General features: G+C 58.1%; 1 protein-coding gene across 7 annotated transcripts; it reads right to left on the reverse strand.

The window, feature by feature from the left end:
• Positions 1–775: 775 nt before the first annotated feature.
• Positions 776–18,433, reverse strand: KCTD17 (potassium channel tetramerization domain containing 17). 7 transcript variants are annotated; one of them, XM_012638051.1, is made up of 9 exons: positions 11,610–11,812; positions 10,354–10,462; positions 7,600–7,691; positions 6,657–6,752; positions 4,734–4,859; positions 3,230–3,326; positions 2,983–3,051; positions 2,536–2,626; positions 776–1,666 (listed from the first exon to the last, which is right to left on the reverse strand). In XM_012638051.1, exons 1-9 carry the CDS (start codon positions 11,787–11,789, stop codon positions 1,597–1,599), a joined length of 930 nt encoding a protein of 309 aa, XP_012493505.1. In that variant the 5' UTR covers positions 11,790–11,812; the 3' UTR covers positions 776–1,596. The 7 variants fall into 7 exon arrangements, with proteins under 7 accessions (XP_012493505.1, XP_012493508.1, XP_012493507.1 ...); XM_012638054.1 differs by lacking the exon at positions 2,983–3,051 and having other exon boundaries at positions 3,261–3,326; XM_012638053.1 differs by lacking the exon at positions 2,983–3,051.
• Positions 18,434–19,518: the final 1,085 nt, after the last annotated feature.

Consider the following 19,518-nt stretch of genomic DNA (forward strand, 5'->3'; position numbering starts at 1 on the left):
CCTAGTTCTCAGTGGGGTGGCCAAAGCAGAGTTGGGATCACCTTGGGTGCTTCGCTGAAGTGCAAATCCCCGGGCCCCACCCGTCTTAACTAATCAGAATCCTGGTGGGGAGGAGGGTAATCTGTTCTTTGAAAAGCCTCCTGGTGACCCTCACAAGCAAAGTTGGATGCAAAATGTGAGGTCACCTTTGGGAGTGGAGTGTCCCCAGAGGGAGTGGTGAGGAGGGTGCCCTGCCCTGCCCATGGAGGGTCTTCACCTAGGGGCACTGCCTGGCAGGGATTCCCCCCCCACAGCTGGCAGGACTAGGGAGTTGAGGGACTCGGCCAGGGTGGGGTGAGGGGCTGGGGTCCTGGCTGGGCAGGAAAGAGAAGGCCGAGAGTCCAGCAGACTCAGAGAGCGTGGAACGGGGTCCTGTGTCTATACTTCCTGGCACTAGGGGCAGAGGGTGGCAGTGGTAGGGAGGGTGGAGGTGGCTCAGAGGTGTCAGAGCAGCAGTGGAGGGGGCATCCCGGGGTTAGGATGCAGCAGAAGCAGGCTGGGCCTCTTCCCGACAGTTCTCACTTCCTGGCTCCCAGCCGCGTAGAGGAGGTGCTCTCTGTGTCTGGCCTCTGGGCAGAGGACCTAGAGTGCCCCCCAGTCCCTCGCCCCCACAGGCAGGGTCCCTGGGCTTCAGGAAAAGCCCCATTCCTTTGGGTCATTCTACCTTGCCTTGAGTTTAGCCCCTGTCCCCATAAGTGGTCCAGAGAGAGGGAGGTAGCCAGGCTGGCCTGTTTCTTTAGGTTTTATTACATGAGGGGGTCAGACGTGGATGAGAAGCCCGTGCCCATCCTGGGAGGCCAAACGCAGGAGGGGCCCCTCGCTCAGCCCCGTCACACCCAGACCCTCCCCTAGTCAGAGGGGAGTGTCCCCTTCCCTATCACAAGTTCCTGAGTCGCTCCACTGCCCCTGCCTTGCCCCTTCTGCCCCCAGCCAGGCCAGGGCACTCTGCCAGTGATGCAGATGGCTGCGGGTAGGTGGGACAGCCAAAGTGAAGGCCAAGTCACCCACCCCTTCTCTGACAGGGCCAAACCCCGACACGCTTCACCCCCACCAGTCCCTGAATCTGCACTCACGAACCCGGCGTTCCGCCTGGGGCTTGGGCTGGGTCCGCCCCCTCCAGGGAGAGGTGAAAGGAGGGCGGCCCGAGACACTCCCCAGGGCTTCTAGGGGGCCTTGCTTCTCTTTGCACCCTAACCACAACCCTGTGATGTCGGGGGCGGGGAGGAGTCACCCCACTGGACGCCGAAGGCTCAAGGAGGTGATGTGACCGGGCAGGGGGGCAGTGCATCCGCCATGCAGCAGGGGTACCCGGGGGAGGGGACATGGGGGCCTGGGAGACACAGCTGGACAGTGCCACACTTTGGCCAGGGGCAGGTGGCTCTGCCCAGGGGTCCCAGGGCCCGCCTCAGGCCTTGAGCGGGCCCGGCGCGCCTCCCGCCCGTCCCCGGAGGCAGGGGCGCATCACAGCCCCACAGGCGCAGACAGAGGTGGCGGCGGGGAGAGCACTTCTTCCATCTCGGGCCGGGAGCCCACCCCGTGGAACAAAGATAAAGGATTTCAGATGGGAACCCCAAGTCCCTGGAGGTGATCTGGGGCCTCACATCCGGGTGCCTCTGGCTTGTAACAGCTAGAAGATAAGAGGGGCAGGGGAAGGGGCAGGAGGAGGGGAGAGGACGGGCGGTGAGGAGGGGTGATGCAGAGAGGAGATTGAAACGGGGGAGAGAGGGAGAGAGAAAGGCAGGTGAGTCACAGGCTCCTTCTGTGGGAGGGACGGCAGGCTGAGGCCCAGACAAGGCGGGTTCAGAACTGAGGAGGGGAGCAGGAGGGGTACCCCAACCCACCCATCCAGGAGCCCCAGGCCCCATCTTGGAATCTGCCCAGAGATGGCCAGATTCGGCCAAGATTCTGATCCAGGGGTCAGGGCCAGGAGCGGCAGGTCAGCACCACCCCAGGCAAAAGGAGGCACACAGGCCAGCTGTCTGTCCCCATTTCAGAGGCAACTGTGGCCAAGAGAGGGACAGTGACTTGCCCAAGGTCACACAGCAGGCAGATAAGGTAGAGTAGGGGCTTGTGGGCATCCGGCCAGAGCTTTTCTGCCCCACTGCAATCCTCAGCTGGCTCTGGCTGACTCCTCATAGGCCCAGGGCACACAAATGTGGCCGTCCTCCCTATCCCCACGGAACGAGGGAACTCAGTGCCACAGGCAGTGAGGCAGGAGCTCCTGGACGTGCAGGGAGGAGGCTAAGGCTTCTGGCTTCAGCTTTCCTTCCCTCCTCCCCAGCCTGGCCCCGTGCTGACTGGCTGGGGGCGGGAGGGCAGAGTTCCCACCCCTTAACTCTCTTCTCCTCTCAAAGCCTCGCCCCCAAGGCCAAGATCGGTTGCGAAACTTTAGCGGGTGGAGAAAATTAGCCGAAAGCTGGGCTCAAGTCCAAGGAACAAGAGATGAGCACCCTCCTCGCTTCCACCCCCCCTCTCCAGCTCCGCCAAGCTACAAACCAGGGGTGGCAGCTCTGGGGGCGGGCGAGGGGCCAAGGAGAAGCCCTCACTGCGAGCTCGGCCTCAGGTCTGAGAGGGTGCAGACGGGAACCTGCAAGGAGGAAACGTGAGGAGGCGGCGGGGCAGGACAGGGCAGGGCCTGCGTTGAGGCCCGGCCTCAGAGGTGCCCGGCAGGGTTGGTGGGCATACAGGAGGCGCAGCTGCACGCCCCCTCCCCAGGCTGGGAGGCAGGAGGTGCTGGAAGGGGCGCAGGAGGCGGCAGGCAAGATGCTCTGGGATACGGGGCTGGGGGGCCTGGGTGGAGGGCACAGGAGGCTGGGACCAGGGCAGCCCCGGGAGGGAGGCGTGAGCAGGCAGAGAGAAAACCCGGACAGGGGCAGAGAGGGAAGAGGCAGGGTGCAGATGAGATCCAGGAGGAAGAGGAGGTGGATGAAGATGAGGCAGGACCTCCAGCAGGAGGCGGAGGAGGCGGTGGTGGGAGGGAGGAAGGGTTAGCGGGATCCTGAGATGACTGGGCTGCAAAGAGAAAGTGAGAGAAGGGATGGTTATGCAGGTGAGGCCAGGCGAGTGGCTGAGCTAACCCTGGAGGGCCCGCCCCCCGCAGCCCCGGGGTCCCCTTCTGCAGCTGGCTCCAGCAGGGAGTGGGGAGGCTCCGGCTCTGATTAGCAATCATTCTCCTGGGGGTTGGCTGCACCTTTCTCCTGGGGATCTGCCTCCACCTGCACCTGTTCCACCTCCACCTCCTCCACCTCCTCCTGCTGCTGCTGCTCCTCCAGCTGCTCCTCCGCGCTCTGTGAACCAGCCGGCGGACCCAGGGAAGAAAGAGTGGAGACACTAACAAGGGGGCCAGGGCCTGCTGGCTGCTGTCCCCAAGGGTCCCAATCTCAGGCAAGATGAAGGGGACCTCAGGAGGGGAGAGGGCGCCAGCCAAAGAAGCTAGGGCATCTTCTCCAGCTCCCCAGGCAGCTGGGGGAGGGTGGGGAACCCAGCAGAGGATGGAGGATGGGCCCTGCGGGGATGCTCAGGGGGGCGGTCTGACTGCCGTTACAGAGGGAGGAGGGCTTGCGGGGGGGCGGGGCAGGCATGTGGCTGGGCCATCCTCGAGGGGCGCCTGAGGGGTGCCTGGGAGGGCCGTGTTTGGGAAGACTGACCCTGAGTAGAAATGTAGCCAAGGAAGCCCCAGGGCAGACACCACCAGATCGGGGACGCCAGCCACCATCTCTGGCACCCCAGGTCTGGGGGCTTAGGCCCAGAGAGGCAGAAGCAGTGGGCTCACCCTGCACCCTTGCAAGGCAGCGGCAGCCACTGGCACCAGTGTGGCGGGGTGGGCAGGGGAGTCACAGCAGGACAGGGAGGGAGGCAGGCAGACAGACAGACAGAAGCCAGAGTTCTTAAGTCTCCAGCGCACAGGGATAGGCCCCAGCAGGAACAGTCTTCCCCCCAACCTGGCTCACGCCTGCTCTGCTAGAACTGTCGGAGGCCCTGAGGGCATCTGACCAGCTCTGGGTCCAGGGTGGCAGGATCGCTGCTCAACCCCCTCCCCTCGTGGGCAGATGCTGCCAGACATGCTCTGGGGAAGCCGCCTGGTGCTCTGGGGAGGCTGCCTAGCAGGCCAGGGCGGCAACGCAGGGCCGGGCCCCACAGGGCTCCTGGCCACCGCCCTGCAGGGCGCCCAAGCAGGAGGCCTGGGAAAGGGGCGGGATTCACAGATCCAGCTTCCCCACAGCAGCTGGGGACACTCACCCACCCCAGGGAATAAATTGGCCATTTGGGATCCTGAAAGTTCCAAGCTTGGAGCCACCATAGAAAGTACACAGTCCACCCCTCTCACATCACAGAGAACACAACGAAGGTGCCAAAAGAGGACAAGCCTTGTCTAAGGTCACACAGAGGATGTCACACTGCCCCTCATGCCACGGCACCCGGTGGCCACCACGTGGCCCTCATTCAAGCGGCATCTGAGTCCGCCCTGGCCGCGCGCTCGGGATGGTCCCATCTCGTTGCTCCCCAGCCTGGGCCTGGGTACCGTGTGAGCAGACAGGACCGCAGCGGCATGGGATGGATGGCATCGGCTGTGACCATGGGGTTATGCGTGTGCAGCAGGAGGGAGAAGAAGGCGGCGGGATGGCGCGGGGGAGGCGGGGGTGGAGAGAGGGGGGAGCCTTCTGCAGACAAGGGCTGGGGTGGGTGAGGCTCACCTTGGTTTTGCGGCTGGACTCGGAGCTCAGCCCGTGTGGGGAGGTGTAGAGCTCCTTGGACACCACGCACAGGAACTCCGCCTGGTCCTCACTGCCGTAATTGTAGGAGGAGCCGATGTTGACCAGCTGGAGGGGCAGAGCGGGGGGAGAAGGCGCGGGTTGGGGTGGGGGCAGTGGGGCAGGGTGAGGTGGACCTCGGCACCCGTCAAGATACCAGCTTATGTCCTGACCTTGCCGCCTGCTCAGGCCCCTTCCTGGGTTTGCAAAGTCTTGTCCCCTCCCATCTGCGCCTCTGGTCTGTTCCCCGGGACCAGCCTCTCCACCTGGCTTGGCTCGCCGAGCCCTGGAAAGGGGTGGCAGCATCACCACCATCCCAGCCTAGCCGCAGATCCAGGCGGCCCCTTTCCAAACACAGGCGGAGGCCCGTCACGGGCAGGCTGGCCCCTGTCCCAGATGTGGCTGGTGCAGCCCCAGGACAAGGTTGCAGGGTACGCTGGCATGGTGGAGCCCCACAGAATATTCCCTTCACTCTTGAAAGCAGAGGTAGAACGGGGTGCCATTCCTCATGCTAGCGGGCAAATGCCCAGAGGCCCCTGACCTGCTCAATCTGGAGCCTGTCCAACTGCCAGAGACTCCCGCAGGCTCTCAGAGTGGCCCCGGCTTTGTTCTGGGGTCCTTAGAATAACCACACCCACAGGGCCCTTCTGGCTAATAAAGTCCTTGCACAGGACAGGTCTCATTCAGCCCTCAGAGACCCTCACTCTGCAGGCAAAAGGATGTCACCCACTTAGGCAGAAAAGGCTTGGAGAGCTGGTGGCCTGCTGGAGGTCCCCAGCAGGGGAGGGATGGAACATGGATTGAATATGGGATCCCAAGTCCCTTCTGAGACTCTCACAGACTTAACTACAGCACTTCTGCTAATCTGCATGGCACGAGGGCCAAGGCAGGGAGTCCCACCCAGGGCTAGCAACTTTACTGATGGCCTTTCTAATCTCTGAAGCAGTCCCGCCTGCAAAGGAGATGCTATTAGCTCACGTCACAGATGAGGACACTGAGGCCCAGAGAGGAGACGAGACTTGCGCAAGGTGGCGAGCCTGTCAGCGTGAGGCCTCGAGGCGAATCTAGCCTGCGGCTCCTGCCCTAGGCTCGATCGTCACACACCAGGCCACCCTGGGGGGCCCGGCCTTCTGCCTGCTTCAGTCTCCACTGCAGGAGCGTGTGGGCGGCTGTGGATCAGAGGCTGCCAACCTTCCTCCTCCTCTAAGGGCACATCTGACTCCAAGGTCACTTTCTGGCTCTGCTCCTCTGGAAGCGCGCGAGGCGACACTTCGGCTGTACTGCCAGGGCCACGCTGCTCACCATAAAAATCTCCCGATTGGTAAACTGCATCTGGACTGGGAGGAACCCAGGGCGCACAAGTACCGCATGGGAGGCCACTGCTTTGGGCTTCCCTGAATGTGGCAATGCTCTTAGTTGGGCATGTCCCTCGTGGGGACCCTGGAAGCTATGCCTAAGCAATTGTGACAATCATACGGTGTTGACTCGAGAGTTACAAGACATGTGGACTCAAAGTGGACTCCACTCACCCTGTGGATCTGGTCTCCTTGCACCTGAGCTGTCGCTTGGCATCATGAGACTTGCCCACACTACCATGTAGATCACCACCCAGCTGCTGAGAGGACTTCCACCCTCAAGGACCCTGGCGCTGTGCTGTGGCAAGTGGGGCTCCTGTCCTCTCCCCGCTTGGTCAATCTGTTGCCATGTGGTCTTTCCTAACCTCGTTTCGTTTGACTTAAGAAGACCCCAGGTGGGGACTGTGGCAGGGAACCCAAGGCCAGGGCTGTAGGAAGGGAGGGGCCTGCTGTATCGGGAAACTGGGAGGTACCAGGGTGAGCCCTGGGGTGGCCTGTGTCCCCAGCCCACCTGCTCGAAGCGCCAGCCGTCAGACATCGTGGAGACCATCTGTGTGAGCTCCTCCTCCTGGCACTGCAGCACGCGGTACACATGCTTGGGCGGGACCTATGGACAGAAGGGCCACGTGGAGGGCACCTGTGGGAGTACTGGGCACCCCAGGGGGGATAAGCACCTGCCGCCACCCCCAGTAATATACCTTAAGAAGGAGAGAAAGAGAGGGAGCAGGCCGGGGAGAGAACCATGTCCTGAGCACCTACTATGTACTTGGCACTCAACACGCATGACCTCACTTAACCCTTCCAAAAGCTCTGCGGATTATGGGGCTTTTTGCTGGGGTTGAGTTTCTTGCCCAAAGTCACCCAGCTCAAGGGTGGCAGAGCCAGAACTGGAACACAGGTGATATAAGAGGAAGGATGGTGGGGCTTGGGGTACATTCTGGGTTGCCAATCTAGTCAGGCCCTCCAAGAGACACAGGGCCGGGAGATGGCGCCTCACTACTTGTCCCCCAAACCCCACCTCTCCTCCAGGTGGGCAGAGAATCTCTCCACCTCCTCCTGCAGACGGATCACCGAGGCCCAGGGTCCAAGCTCAGAAATGCCAGCCCCAATAGCTTGTGCTGTGCCCAGGAGGGGACCGCCCGATCCCACAAAATGCACAATTTACTCATACCCTGCAGGGCCCCCGAACCCCCACACTGACCCCTGTGAGGAAGGGATGACAGCTCTCAGGACCTCTATATCCCACAAGAGGAAATCAGGGTTCAGAGAGGGGCGTGCCTGGCCCAAGGTCACACAGCAAGGCAGGCACAGAACCCCAGCACGTCTCCCAGTCTGGGCAGTCTGGGGCGCCAATAACCATCTCTCTCCTTACAGGCCAGTTCAGCCTCCCCACCCCCTCCTGCCTCCTGCCCTCCCTCCCAGCCTCCCTCTCCCCACCTGCCCCTGCGTCCCACCTGGGTGACTGTGTAGTCCTTCTCTTCCATCCGGTCTTTGATGATGCGGATCAGCGGGCCAATGTTGTAGAACTCCGCTTCCTCCAGGACTCCTGGCAACGACAGAGCAGCCCCCAGGTCATTCCTACTGTCCCTGAGCCCCACTGTCCCCTATGCCCCCAAACCCACCTCCTGCTCCAGCCACACCTGAGAGGTGAGCTGAGCATTTGTGAGTTCAGGGGTCAGACAAGTGGGAGCCCTTCTGCCCTTGGAGCCCACACTCCCTGTGGAAGGGGCTCAGCCAGCCCTGCGTCCCTCCCACTGTGCTGTGCATGGGAACACAGGGGCACCTGCCAGTCCACAATCTGGCCTGCTCTACCGTTACCAAGAGACAGCAGGCTCCCTGGGACTGATCCCTAGAATGTCACCATGAGGAGGGCCTTGGCTGACCCCTGAGTGCCTGCCCCCACTGATCAAACACATGCTGAGCGCCAGGCACCGTGGTAGGCACATTCCACTCTTGACAGCATTTAATTCTCAGAACCAGAAGTTGGTACTTTCATCCTCTGCATTGAACAACTGAGGAAACTGAGGCTTTAACAGAGAAGCAGCTTGTCCAAGGTCACACAGCCAGTAAGTGGCACAGTAAGTTCAAGCTCCTCAACTACGGAGCCCGGGTTTTCCCACCAGAAATGCACGATCTCTGTGCATGTGCATTGCCCAGCTGCAGCATTTCACAGTCTGCAAAGCCCCCGTGCGCCCATCACAAGTCCTGGGGACATGAGGAAAGCAGGTATTACTGTCCCCATTTACAACTGAATGGACCTGAGAGATTAAGCAAGTCACCCCACCAGCGAAGTGGAAGGAGCTCCCAGGTGCTCAGACTCCCCTAAGCTCTACAGGGCAGGGAACCTTCCGGCCCTTTCCTTGACGGGCCTCTGGGCTCTGGGGACAGGGCCTTTTATGGACTGAATGACTGTGTACCCCAAAGTTTATAAGCTGAAAGCTAATCCCCAGTGTGATGGTATTAGGAGGGAAGGGGGGGCCTTTGGGAGGTGATTAGGACACAAGGGTGGAGTCCCCATGATGGGATTAGTGTCCTTTTAATAAGAGGCTAGAGAGCTAGCGCTCTTTCTGCCACGAGGATACGAAGAGAAGTCAGCAGTTTGCAACCTGGAAGAAGGCCCTCTCCAGAGCCCTACATGCCGGTACTCTGCTCTTGGACTTCCAGCCTCTAGAACTTTGAGAAATAAATTTCTGTTGCTCATAAGCCTGCAGTCCCCAGGCCTCGGACTGGTACCAGTCTGTGGCCTGTTGGAACCGGGTTGCACAGCAGATGAGCGCAGGTGAGCGAGCAAAGCGTCATCTGTATTTATAGCCGCTACATGAGCCACATACTGCCCTGGTGCTGCCCTTTTATCCTTACGACAGCTCAGCGAGGTGGGTGCTGTTGTCACCCTATTTCACAAATGGGGGCATGGAGGCACAGAAGGGTTAGGTAACTTTCCCAATGTCGCACAGCTAGTAAGTCTCCCCCAAGATCCCCTATGGGGGCCATAGCCCTGTCTGAAGGTGCTGGGAGTAGCAGGGCTTTCTGAAACCCAGACCCTGTAAACAAGCGTTGGCTGTGACGCAGCCGGAGTATTTACCTCCCCTCCTCGTGGGACGTGCTCCTGAGCCCAGGCCACGCCCATGGCATCTGTGCTCCCCTGGGGCTTCTGTGGGAAGCTGCAGGGCTCTGCAGAGCCAGGTACCCACGGTAGGCTCTGATGCTGAAGCCCTGACCTACTGAGTTGCGTGCCCTCCCGACCACTGTATCCCACAGTGGTGAGGGAGGGGAGACCACGACCCAGAGTGGGGAGGCATGGGCTGTGCTCCACACACAGGCGCACGGGCCGGGCACAGGACTCACGACGTCTGTGGTCCCAAAGCATGCTCTCTAAGATGCAGATCACCACCCCCGTTTTATAGACATGATGGGAGATGCTGAGAGGAGAAGTGACATGTACGAGCTGGCCTGGCTGGGTTAGCTGACCCAGAGCCATATCCTACGCCCCAAGGAAGAGTTAACTTGGCACTGACTATCGTCCCCGTCCTTGGCTGGGGCTCTGCTAAGCGGTCATTCCCCCAGACACAGCTTCCCCACCGTCCACTAGGCCCAGATGTGGACATCTTTCTACAGGGCCTTAGATACCCAGGTCTGGGAAGGCCCAGAGCCCTGCTGGGGAGCAGACTCCCCCCACCGCCCCCCACCGCCCCCTACAACCAGCACTGTGCTGCAGAGCTGCCAGCCTCAGGGAAGAGTCACCGCCCCACCCACTTGCTGACTGCAAGTCCTCACCAGGCAGAATCTGAGATACTGGATCACCAGAGAAAGAGAGTGATAGCACTTCCCACGCCTATCTCCACCTCATTCTCCTGAGCCCAGCCTCTGGGTGTGACTGTCCACACCTGGCTTCCTAGGAGGCCAGGGAGAAAGGGTAGCCCTGCCCATGACAGAGGCCGCAGGGTCCCACTGGCTCCCTCTGTCCTCTGTGTCTCCATCACCTCCCCAGCAGCACCCAGTGAAAGCTCAGGCCTGTCAGCTTGGCGGAACCCCCAGGCTCAGCCCAGGCAGAGGCTTTGGGATGCGGCCCTGTCTGGGAGGGGAAGAGGCAGGAAACATGGGAGAAAGCAGATGTCTGTCCTGGCTGGGAGAAATGGCTTTGGGCTGCCACAGAAGGCCCTGGCAGGGCTAGCATGTGGGCCCCAGGCCAGCCCCCTGGAGCAACTCACCCTCCTCAGCCATGTCCTTGTCCAGCACCAGCTTGCCATGACGGAGGAAGTTCAGGATGGGCCCAAAGTAGGTGGGGTCACGGTCAATGAGGTAGGCCCCGGTCTCATCCTACGGAGGTAAGGGACAGGCAGTGAGAGAAGAGTGAGGCCTCTCCCCTGCCCAACCTGGCTCATATGCCCTCACCACAAGCCCGGGAAAGGACTGCAGGGAGGGAAGGAGGGACAGTCCCGTCTGCTCTTTCCTGAAACAAAGAGGAAATGATGGGAAAAAAGGCTCTGGGGCAGATAGACCTGTGTTCAAACCCTGCCTCTGCCCTTTCCTGACTGCGTGATCCTGGGCCAATGGTTTGGCCTCTCTGAGCCTCTCTCCTCTCCCCCATAATAAGAGGTCACTGTGAGCACCCAGTGAGAGGAGGTCTGAGTGGCACCCAGCCCAGCGCCAGGCTCAGTGAATGTCCCTGCTAGAGGCTGTCCCCCTGAAGCCAGCCCCCCTACCTCCACCAAATCCCTAGACTTACAGGGCATGTTTACAAGTTTGCAAAGGAGCCACTATCTCATTGGACACTTGCAGCCTGCAGGAAGGCAGGGCGGGCACCAGTACAACTCTACAGAGAGAACGGAGGCACCAGGAGGTGAAGGGGACTTGCCCAAGGTCAGCGTATCAGACGATCAAGGGATACAGGGGACGGAGGACCTTAGAGGTCAACTCCAGACCAGGTTACAGACGAGGAGGCTGAGCCCAGAGCAGGGAAAGGTCTGACCCAAGGTCATACAGTTTGCTGCAGTCAGGAAGGGAGCCCAGAAACGGTGTCCTACCGGCCGGTGCCCCTCCCAAAGTAAGTCCAGCTCAAAGGCACCCCAGGACTCCTCCACCCAGCACCCGGCACCCCTGGGACCCCCTCACCCCAAAGGGCAGGGAAAAGCAGGCTCATCAGCTCCTTCCCTTTGGGGAGGAGAGAAGGCTCTACATGTCTGTCCCTCCCCACGGCCCCGAAAGAGGGGGAGAGGCCCCACAGGGGCCGCGCTCAAAAGCTCCAAATGGCCACGGCCTGCGTTGTCCCGTTGCCACGGCAATGGGCACATCCCGCACTCTCAGACCCACTTCCCCTCCCTTCCTCCTGCCAGTCCTTCCCGCCTCCAGCTCCTCCGAAGCCACCCAGAGGGGTCCCCAGCCCGGCGGGCGGGCCAGGCCGAGCAGCCCCGAGCTGGCGAGCGGAGGACCCCGGCCCGACCGCCGCCCACCCCGCGGGCCTCACCCGGTCCGACTGCAGCTCTTCCCCCTGGCACAGGCGGCTGAGGAAGGACTTCTGCTCGCGGCACAGCGTCTGCCGGGTGGTCAGAAACACCGTGCCCCCCACGTTGAGCCGCACCCACTTGCCCCAGCCGCCCGCGGCGCGGCCCCCCGCCCCCGCCGGCGCTGCCTCCCCGGCCTCCATCCTCCTCGCCCGCCGGCGTCTGCATCCTCCGCCCGGCGCGGGGGCGGGCGGGTGCCGCGCGGGGCACGCCGGGAGCTGTAGTCCGCGCGGGCTCGGCGCCGCCGCGGGGTCCCCCGCCCGCCCCACGCGCGCCCCGCTCTGCGGCGCCCGGCAGGCCCGCACCCCGGGGCTGTTGGCCATGCCCCTGTGTTCGGGGAAGACCAGGGTCCCCACACGGGGAGAACAGCGAGTGACACCCCCCCCTTGCCCTCCGCATTCTGGCTTTGCCTTTGTGCAGTCTGGTTATCAAACAGCCCACACGGGAAGAAACTTCTCCCTCCTGAAGTTCCCACGGCATGTGCCTGTATCTGTTTTCTATTGTCATTCCGCCCTTTCTGTGTGGGGGTGTGGGTGTGAGTGGGTTCTCTCCCACCGCATGAGTTCTTTGGGGACAGCAGTTGGACTTAAGTTTAGCTGAGCACCTTCTACGTGCCAGATGCTTTGTGTATGTGTATTATTCGTTTAAGCTCTCAGCAACCCTGTGAGGCTGGTATTACTGTACCCATTTTACAGATCAGGCCACAGAAGTGAAGTGACCACCGACTCACACAGCCAGTGAGTGGCAGGCCAGCCGAAGCCAGGTGGGTTCCCAGGTGCATTGCCACCACCAACACCTCTTTCCTGCTCCCCCACTGTGGGTTATCTGGGATCCTTGGGAAAGACTTTAAGGGAGGAAGAGTAGACAGGGCACTAGATCAAGTCAGGAGAACTGCGTTTTTGTAGGGTGAGTTGCTGGGAGAGGTCTGTTTTTCCACCTATGAATCAGAATCCCACCTCCACCTCCCGACAGTGGAGGTGAATGGGACAAAAGAACAAATACACTGGGACTGTCTTTAGGACGGGGATCAGGTCTTCTTCTTCCACGCTGTACTTCCATTTTATTTAATGTCTTATTTAACTGCTTTCTGCTTTCCATGTGCTGGGAGGAGGGATTGGTTCTGTGGGTCTCCTTCTGAGTTATTCCCCAGGTAACTTGGAGGTGGGAATGACGACCTACAACCTGCGACCTGAGTACTGCAGGATAGAGGAGGGGCAGTTACTTGTGTGGTCTGGGACCAGGGAGGGGTGAGGGCTGAAGGGGAAGCTGTTCTCCTTCTTACTGTTCCAGTCCTGGTCCTGGCTTTCCTCATTGATCCAGTGTCACACGCATTGATGCTGAACACTGGGCAGCCTGGCCCTGTGCTGGGGGAAGGTTCCACCCAAGGCCCTGCTTTCTCCATAAAGCCTTTCCTCTTGGCAGGGAGTGAGTCAAAGACCTGCTAGGATCCCGCTCCTAGGAACTCCCCAGTGTGTTCTTGAGCAACTTCCTCTCTGAGTCTCAGTTTCCTGTCTTGCAAAATGGGAGTTATAATACTTGTGACCCTGAGCATTGTTTATATTAAATCATACAATGTCTGTAAGCATCTAGCATAGTCCCTGGCAGTTAGCACATTGAACGAATGGATGAAGGCATGAATGAGGTGGGATGTGAACTGGCCCTGAAGGATCGGCAGCACTCCTGGTACTTAGTGAGCCCTTGACCGTTGTTAGCGAAAGCAAAACTGGAGCAGGAGATACTTCTTTATCCACTTAAGGGCTGTAGGCAGGGGAGTGACATGGCCAGATTTGCAACTTGGACCACGCCTTGGGTTGCAGGGAGGATGCTTTGGAGCTTGAAGAGACCAGTTAGGAGGCCACCTGTGTCTGCGTCAGGAGTGAGGGAAGCCCAAACCAAGGCAGTGTCAACAGGACCAGACAGGAGCAGGTGGATTCAAGGGACACGTAGGAGGTGGAATTGAAGGACTGAGGTTCACGGGGCTATGGGAGAGGGAGAAGGAGGGGTCAGGCTGACACCCTAGTTCCTGGTGGAACCAAGTCAACGGTGGTTGTGAGAGGCAGAGGCAGACTGGGGGAGCGAGCAGGGGGATGAAGAGCTCAGTTTGAGGGCAACCTATCTTTGCAGTGCCTGTGGGGAAAGCGACAATTGTCCCTCCCGACGTGATCTCAGAAGGGCAACGTGGGCTGGAGAGAACAGATGGAGCTGTTCTCAGCCTTGGGAGGGGAGGAGACCCCCCAAAGAGGACATGAAAAGTGTTGGAGAAAGGGGCCTGGGAAGGGTCTCAGGAGATGGGGAGAGGGGAGGGTGGGTCAAGTGGGGGCAGAGGAAAGGGCAAAGCCGGAGTGGGAGGAACAAGAGTGTTCCAGAGGCCAAGTGTGGGCCACTTTGAATGAAATGGGAGTTTACCTGAGGAGTGAAAGTCGGGAAGGCGAAGTTCAGCATCCTAGAGCTGTAGGACCCAGGCTTGCCTGGCCCAACCTGCTCCTGCAAATGTGACTGAACTGGGGCCTAGAGGCACAGAGTAACTTCCATGGGGTTGCTCAGCCAGATGGGGGCAGATGTGGAATGGCCCCCACTGTTCCTGGGCCAGCCCTCGCCCACCTGGGGCTGCCTCGCCCCAGTGAGGAATGCGGGCCCTGCAGCAGGCCTTGGACAGTGCTGAGTTGTTAAGCACAGGAGGAATGTTGTGAATGTAGCATCTTGGGCAGCTTGATCTGGCACAGGTGTACAAGGGGGCAATAGGCGTGGGGAGATCCCGGGGGCAGGGAGGACACAATGGGGAGGGGAGGGTAAGAGCCGACATTCATGTTGTTGGGGACCTGCCCAGAGCCCCCCTCCTTCCCACAGCACCATTTTCTCACCTGTTTCCCTACAGTTAAATCCTTGAGGACAGACACCATCCCTGTGCTGCCCGTTGTCATACTGCAGGTGTCAGAGGTGTCAAACACTGGGCCCGACAGCGGAGGTGAATGGGACAAAAGAACAAATACACTGGGACTGTCTTTAGGACAGGGATCAGGTCTTCTTCCTCCACGCTGTACTTCCATTTTATTTAACGTCTTATTTAACTGCTTTCTGCTTTCCATGTGCTGGACACGGTTCTCAGTGCATCACCGCACGTACCACGTGTGTTCAACGAAGGCAAGTTTGCCATCTACCGTGTGCCAAAGACATTCTGTAACAGCACCACCCCGAGCAGCAGCTGTCGTTTACTGAGGGTTTGTTCTGGACCAGCTAGTACTCTTGAATTATCTCTTGTAATTCTCACAACAACCCCAGGAGATCCATCTTGTTCCCACCCCCATCTTACGGATGGTGAGACCAAGGCTCAGAGATTGTGGGCCCTTCCTAGGTCGTGCTGGACATGGCTACCAAGAGCAGAGCCGGCCTCAGTGCCTGGTCTCATTGACTCCAAAGCCAAAGCCAATAGCCATTCTGCTCCCGCGCCTCCCATGGAATCCCACAGCGCCCTTGTCGCAGGTGTTCTTAACGCCATGTTATGGATGAGGAAACCGTAGTTCTAGGGCTGGTCCAACGCAGGCCCATCTGAACCCAGCACAGGGCTGGTCATCGTCCTGCTGGAGCTGCATTGGCTACAGCCCTGGAGGTATCAGGTGGAGGCTGGCTGGCACTTTTGGTCCCAGAGTGGAGGGAAAGGCTTTGGCTGAGCCAGTCTCGCTCCCCCTGTTTCTGCAGAGACAGAGACCCCCCTGCCGCCCGCAACCTATCCCTGGACACAGCACTCCCCTCAGCAAGCACCTAAAATGCTCCCACCTGGAGCAACAACCTCACGGAGGAGGGACACAGCCAAGAACCAGGGGCAAGACCCAAGGCCCTTAAATAGAGCCAACAGATCCCTGCCTGTGCCTGGGCTTTGGGCATGGCATGTTTGGGTGGAAAAGCCGGGGATTGGGAGGGGGTGTGCCCATCTCTGCAGAGGACTTTCGACTCCTCCCTCCACCAACCCAGTATTCAGGTCACCCCTGTGTTTGTTCAGCACCAACTGGATGGCAGAGATGAGGATGTCAGAGGTGGTCTCTGCCCTAGAGGAGGCTTTGGGTTTGGAGAGGTGGGCCTGAGAGGCTTGGACAAAACATGGACTCCCAGATAGCCCTGTCTGTAATCAAAGACTGTCACTCTTCATATTTTTTGGCATGTCCTCTCCATTTAGAGGACAATGTTAAAAACCAAACATTCCTCAGATGTTTTGGGGGATGGTGGTTAAGCTGGAGGATGACCAGACTTCAAATTCCTGCTGGTTACACTGCTCCCTGCTGTCCACTTCTGGGAAGAGCAGCCTGGTACTTTGTAATACGGCTCTGGATTCGGCTTGAAAGGGAGACAGGACCGGGCGGTCAAGGGTACAGGCTCCCAGACAAGGACGGCAGCCCAGGCTTTGTGACTTGCTAGGTGTGACCTTGAGAGAGTCCCTTAACCTCTGTGAACCTCGGTCTCCCCATCTCTAAATTGGAAATAATAATAGTGCCTACCTCATGCTAACCTGTGAAGGGCACTTTCCACACCACCCGTGCAGAGACCAGTGAACGTGGGATTTTGTGCAGCCCGTCCTGCCACCCTGTCTGTCATTGTCTGGAACCAAGATCGGTGCCCGAGACAAAGGCTGCCCCTTGAGATCCATTTCCCATTGGTCAGGGTTGAACCAACCTCACCATCTCCTCCCTAGTGGGGCTGGAGGCAGGGAGAGGGCCACCCCAGATGGCCCAGACTCCAGAGCAGAGTGGCTGTCATCCCCTCCTGCTAAATCCCTAGTCACCTAGAGTGACCCAGAGTCTCTCTGCTGCAGATAGAGCTGAAGTCGCACAAAACACATCCTGAAGTTCTCACCTGAGTCCTGCCTTGAACCTCCTCACTTTAGCAGCCTCGTGCCCGCCCCCGACTGGCTTGTTTCACCTCTGCTGTCAGTTCCTTGACGCCCTTCAGCCCTGCTGGGGTGTTTGGATTCAGTTCTCCTCTTCCCCAGGTTCAGCATGTCAGAACATTCTGATTAGCCTCAACTTTGCTCTTTCTATCAAATCCGATCTTGTAATTGCCTGGGAACCAATTCTGCTACCTATCCTTGGTGTGGGTGTTGGTTTTGAGCCTGTACCTTTTCAAGTCACCTTAGGAGAGAGACAGCCACATCCAATCAGAGAGCATGCATCCCGACCAGCCAGAACGACTTGTGCATAAGAACAGGCTTCCAGAAGCCTGAGGTGCAGGGTTGGCATCTCTGCTCCACAGCACCCTGGCACACGTCACCTGGCTAGTTAGGTACGAAACCTCTTCAAGCCTCACTTTATACCATTTTCAGTATTTACATCATGATGTTATTCATATGTACTACTTAGTGTTTTTGCATGCAGTGAATATTAGCTATTGTGACTGAGCACCTACTATGTGCCAAGTCCTGGGCTACAAGTATTGTTCCCAGAGAGGCTGGAATACTGGTCCACAGAGGTGAACATTTAGAAAGTCACAAGTATGTCGCCATGCTGTTACCTGGAACTTCCCGTAATTGTCAACATTCACCAAGCCTGCCTCAAGTTCGGGGCTCTAGAGTTCGAGATATGAATTATTAATACAATCCGACCCTCGCCCGGAAGAGCTCACAGAGAGCCCACCAAATCCACAGGTTCCGGGAGACACCATTCATGTGGCGAAAGGGCCATCGGGGGTCTGAAGGAAGGGAAGGAAGGGATGCCTTCTCTAATTTTCACAAAGGTGCAGCGGGCCCTGGTGGGGATGCTGTCCCGAGGCCCCTGCTGGACCACCGTGGCCTGGGGCTTGGCGGGCTCCCCAGCCTACCCCTACCAGGCCAGGGGTGTGGCCGCCACAGAGTCCTGTCTGCTCCTGTGGGTTCCCTTTTCAGTAGCTCAGCTCTGGGTTCTGAGGCCAGGACAGCCAGCCTGACTCTCACCAGCCTCCCCCCGGACCCTCCTGTCCCCACTCAATGCCTCTCAATGACACAGCTTGACCACAGGGAACCAGCGATCTACTGCTTGTCCCCTGGGGCTCGAGCCCCTGCAGCCAGAGGGACATGTATGAACTTGGGAGGGGCCCAAGGGGTGTTCAGTGCTCTTTCTGGCCCCAGCCTCTCCCCCTGCACCTACACCCTCACCACCTTAGCTCCTCCTTGGGGAGCAGGGATGGGGGTAGGAGAAGGAAGGGAAGGAAAGGTTTTCCTTGCACGGTGCCCTTTCTTCACTAGTTTGGCTTTGGTCTGGTTGGAGCAGATGTTTCAAGCTGGCCCCCTGGGACACTGCCCAAGGATCCCCTCTACTGGGTCCCGCTGCGCCACCCGCAACTCCCCCAGCCCTCATGCACAAAGTCCCTTTGGACAGCTCCGAGCCATCTCTTCATCCAGCTCCTCCGCTGGACCCAGGAGCCAGCAGGCCTGCGCCACCCTGACAAGACTCGCCTGCACAGCTGCCTCTCCTGAGCCCACTGAGGAGCAGCTGGCCAGGCCAGCATCTCACCTGCAGGATTTTCCAGGCACGGGGCCTGCTCAGCCTCAGCCCCTCAGAATCCGGGACACACAGGTCAAGCTCCGCAGATGGCCTCCTTGAAGCCCCTCTCAGTTTGCAGAGAGGGGAGGCACCCCATGCACCTCCTACCATGCGGCACCCCAACAACTGCCTCTAGAGAAAACAACTCTCCCGTCTCTGCTGTGAGCAGGAGAGAGTTTGTTTCCTAAGGGTTCTGCAAGTAGGTCTTAAGCACTTCGGTAGTAAGAACTGCTTTAGATGGTCCAGCTCCTCATTTTAGAATTCGGCTGAAACTGAATCAGAAAAACCTGCATTTAAACAACAACAACAACAAAACATTCCGTTTTGAAAATAATTTCAGATTCAAAGAAGTTGCAAAAAAAAAACCAAAAAACAAATCCCATAGAGCCTTTGCCCAGAATCACCAATGTTAACACGTGACTACGTTTCCTTTTTCATTCTCTCTCCCCACCTTCCTGCATTAAACTGCAGTTAATGATCTTTCACTCCTAAACTCTTCAGGGTGGCTTCGGAAAAACAAGGACATTCTCTCCATAACCACAGTACAACTATCACAGTCAGGACATTAACATCGACACACGCTGTGAACCTACCTACCGAGTTCTTCAGTTCTCCCTTCGTCCCTCTAATGTCTTCTACAGTGAAAGAAAAAGCAATGCTAGAAAGCACCTGGCATCCAATCTAGGACACGTCGCATTCCCTTGTCACGCCTCTTTAGTGCTTTGATCTGGAAGCTTCTCCGTCTTTCGGTTTTGAAGAATATGGGTGATGTACCGAGACTACCCCGGAAGTGATGCCGCACTCTTCTAGTGCATCGTATCTGGAGGAATCTGATGTCTCCGTTACCGGTGAGGTCAGCTCTGACCGTTTTGCTAAGGTGGTGTCTGCCAGTTACTCCCTTCCCTTTGAACTAATCAGTATCTTAGGGGAGAATCACTGAGACTGTGTTAATATTCTGTTTCTCATCCAACTAATTTATCTCATCATTAAGTTTAGCATTTATTGATTATTCTTGCCTGTAATAATTATTACCATGTGCTTTTCTAACTCTATCAGTCCTTCTACATTCATTGGGTGGCATTCTATTGAAGGAAGATATTTCCCTTCTCATTCATTCAGTCATTTATATCAATATGGACTATTAGAGTCTTATTTTATTGGATGGGTTATAATTTGTTACTATTATTGTTTATTTTAATGCTCAAATTGTCTAAGACTTGGTCAATGGGAGCCCCTTCAAGCTTCTGTATCCTTTTTAAAAAATACGTTCTCAAATAAAACACTTTATTTTTTTTCATTGTGGTAAAAGACACGTAACATAAAATTTATGTTAATCGTTTTGAAGTGTCCGGTTTAGTGGCATTAA

Source organism: Propithecus coquereli, unplaced genomic scaffold, assembly GCF_000956105.1.
Source record: "Propithecus coquereli isolate 6110/MARCELLA unplaced genomic scaffold, Pcoq_1.0 Scaffold126, whole genome shotgun sequence".
NCBI classification, from domain to species: domain Eukaryota; kingdom Metazoa; phylum Chordata; class Mammalia; order Primates; family Indriidae; genus Propithecus; species Propithecus coquereli.

What these genes read in the sequence shown, in the direction of transcription:
- KCTD17 (XM_012638047.1), bottom strand. Translation starts at nt 11,789, where the DNA reads ATGGAGGCCGGGGAGGCAGCGCCGGCGGGGGCGGGGGGCCGCGCCGCG. An exon ending in AGTCCAGCCGCAAAACCAAG is followed by an intron (nt 3,327 to 4,733) that starts GTGAGCCTCACC and finishes GCTGGTTCACAG; the next exon opens with AGCGCGGAGGAGCAGCTGGA. An exon ending in GGCAGATCCCCAGGAGAAAG is followed by an intron (nt 3,052 to 3,229) that starts GTGCAGCCAACC and finishes TTCTCTTTGCAG; the next exon opens with CCCAGTCATCTCAGGATCCC.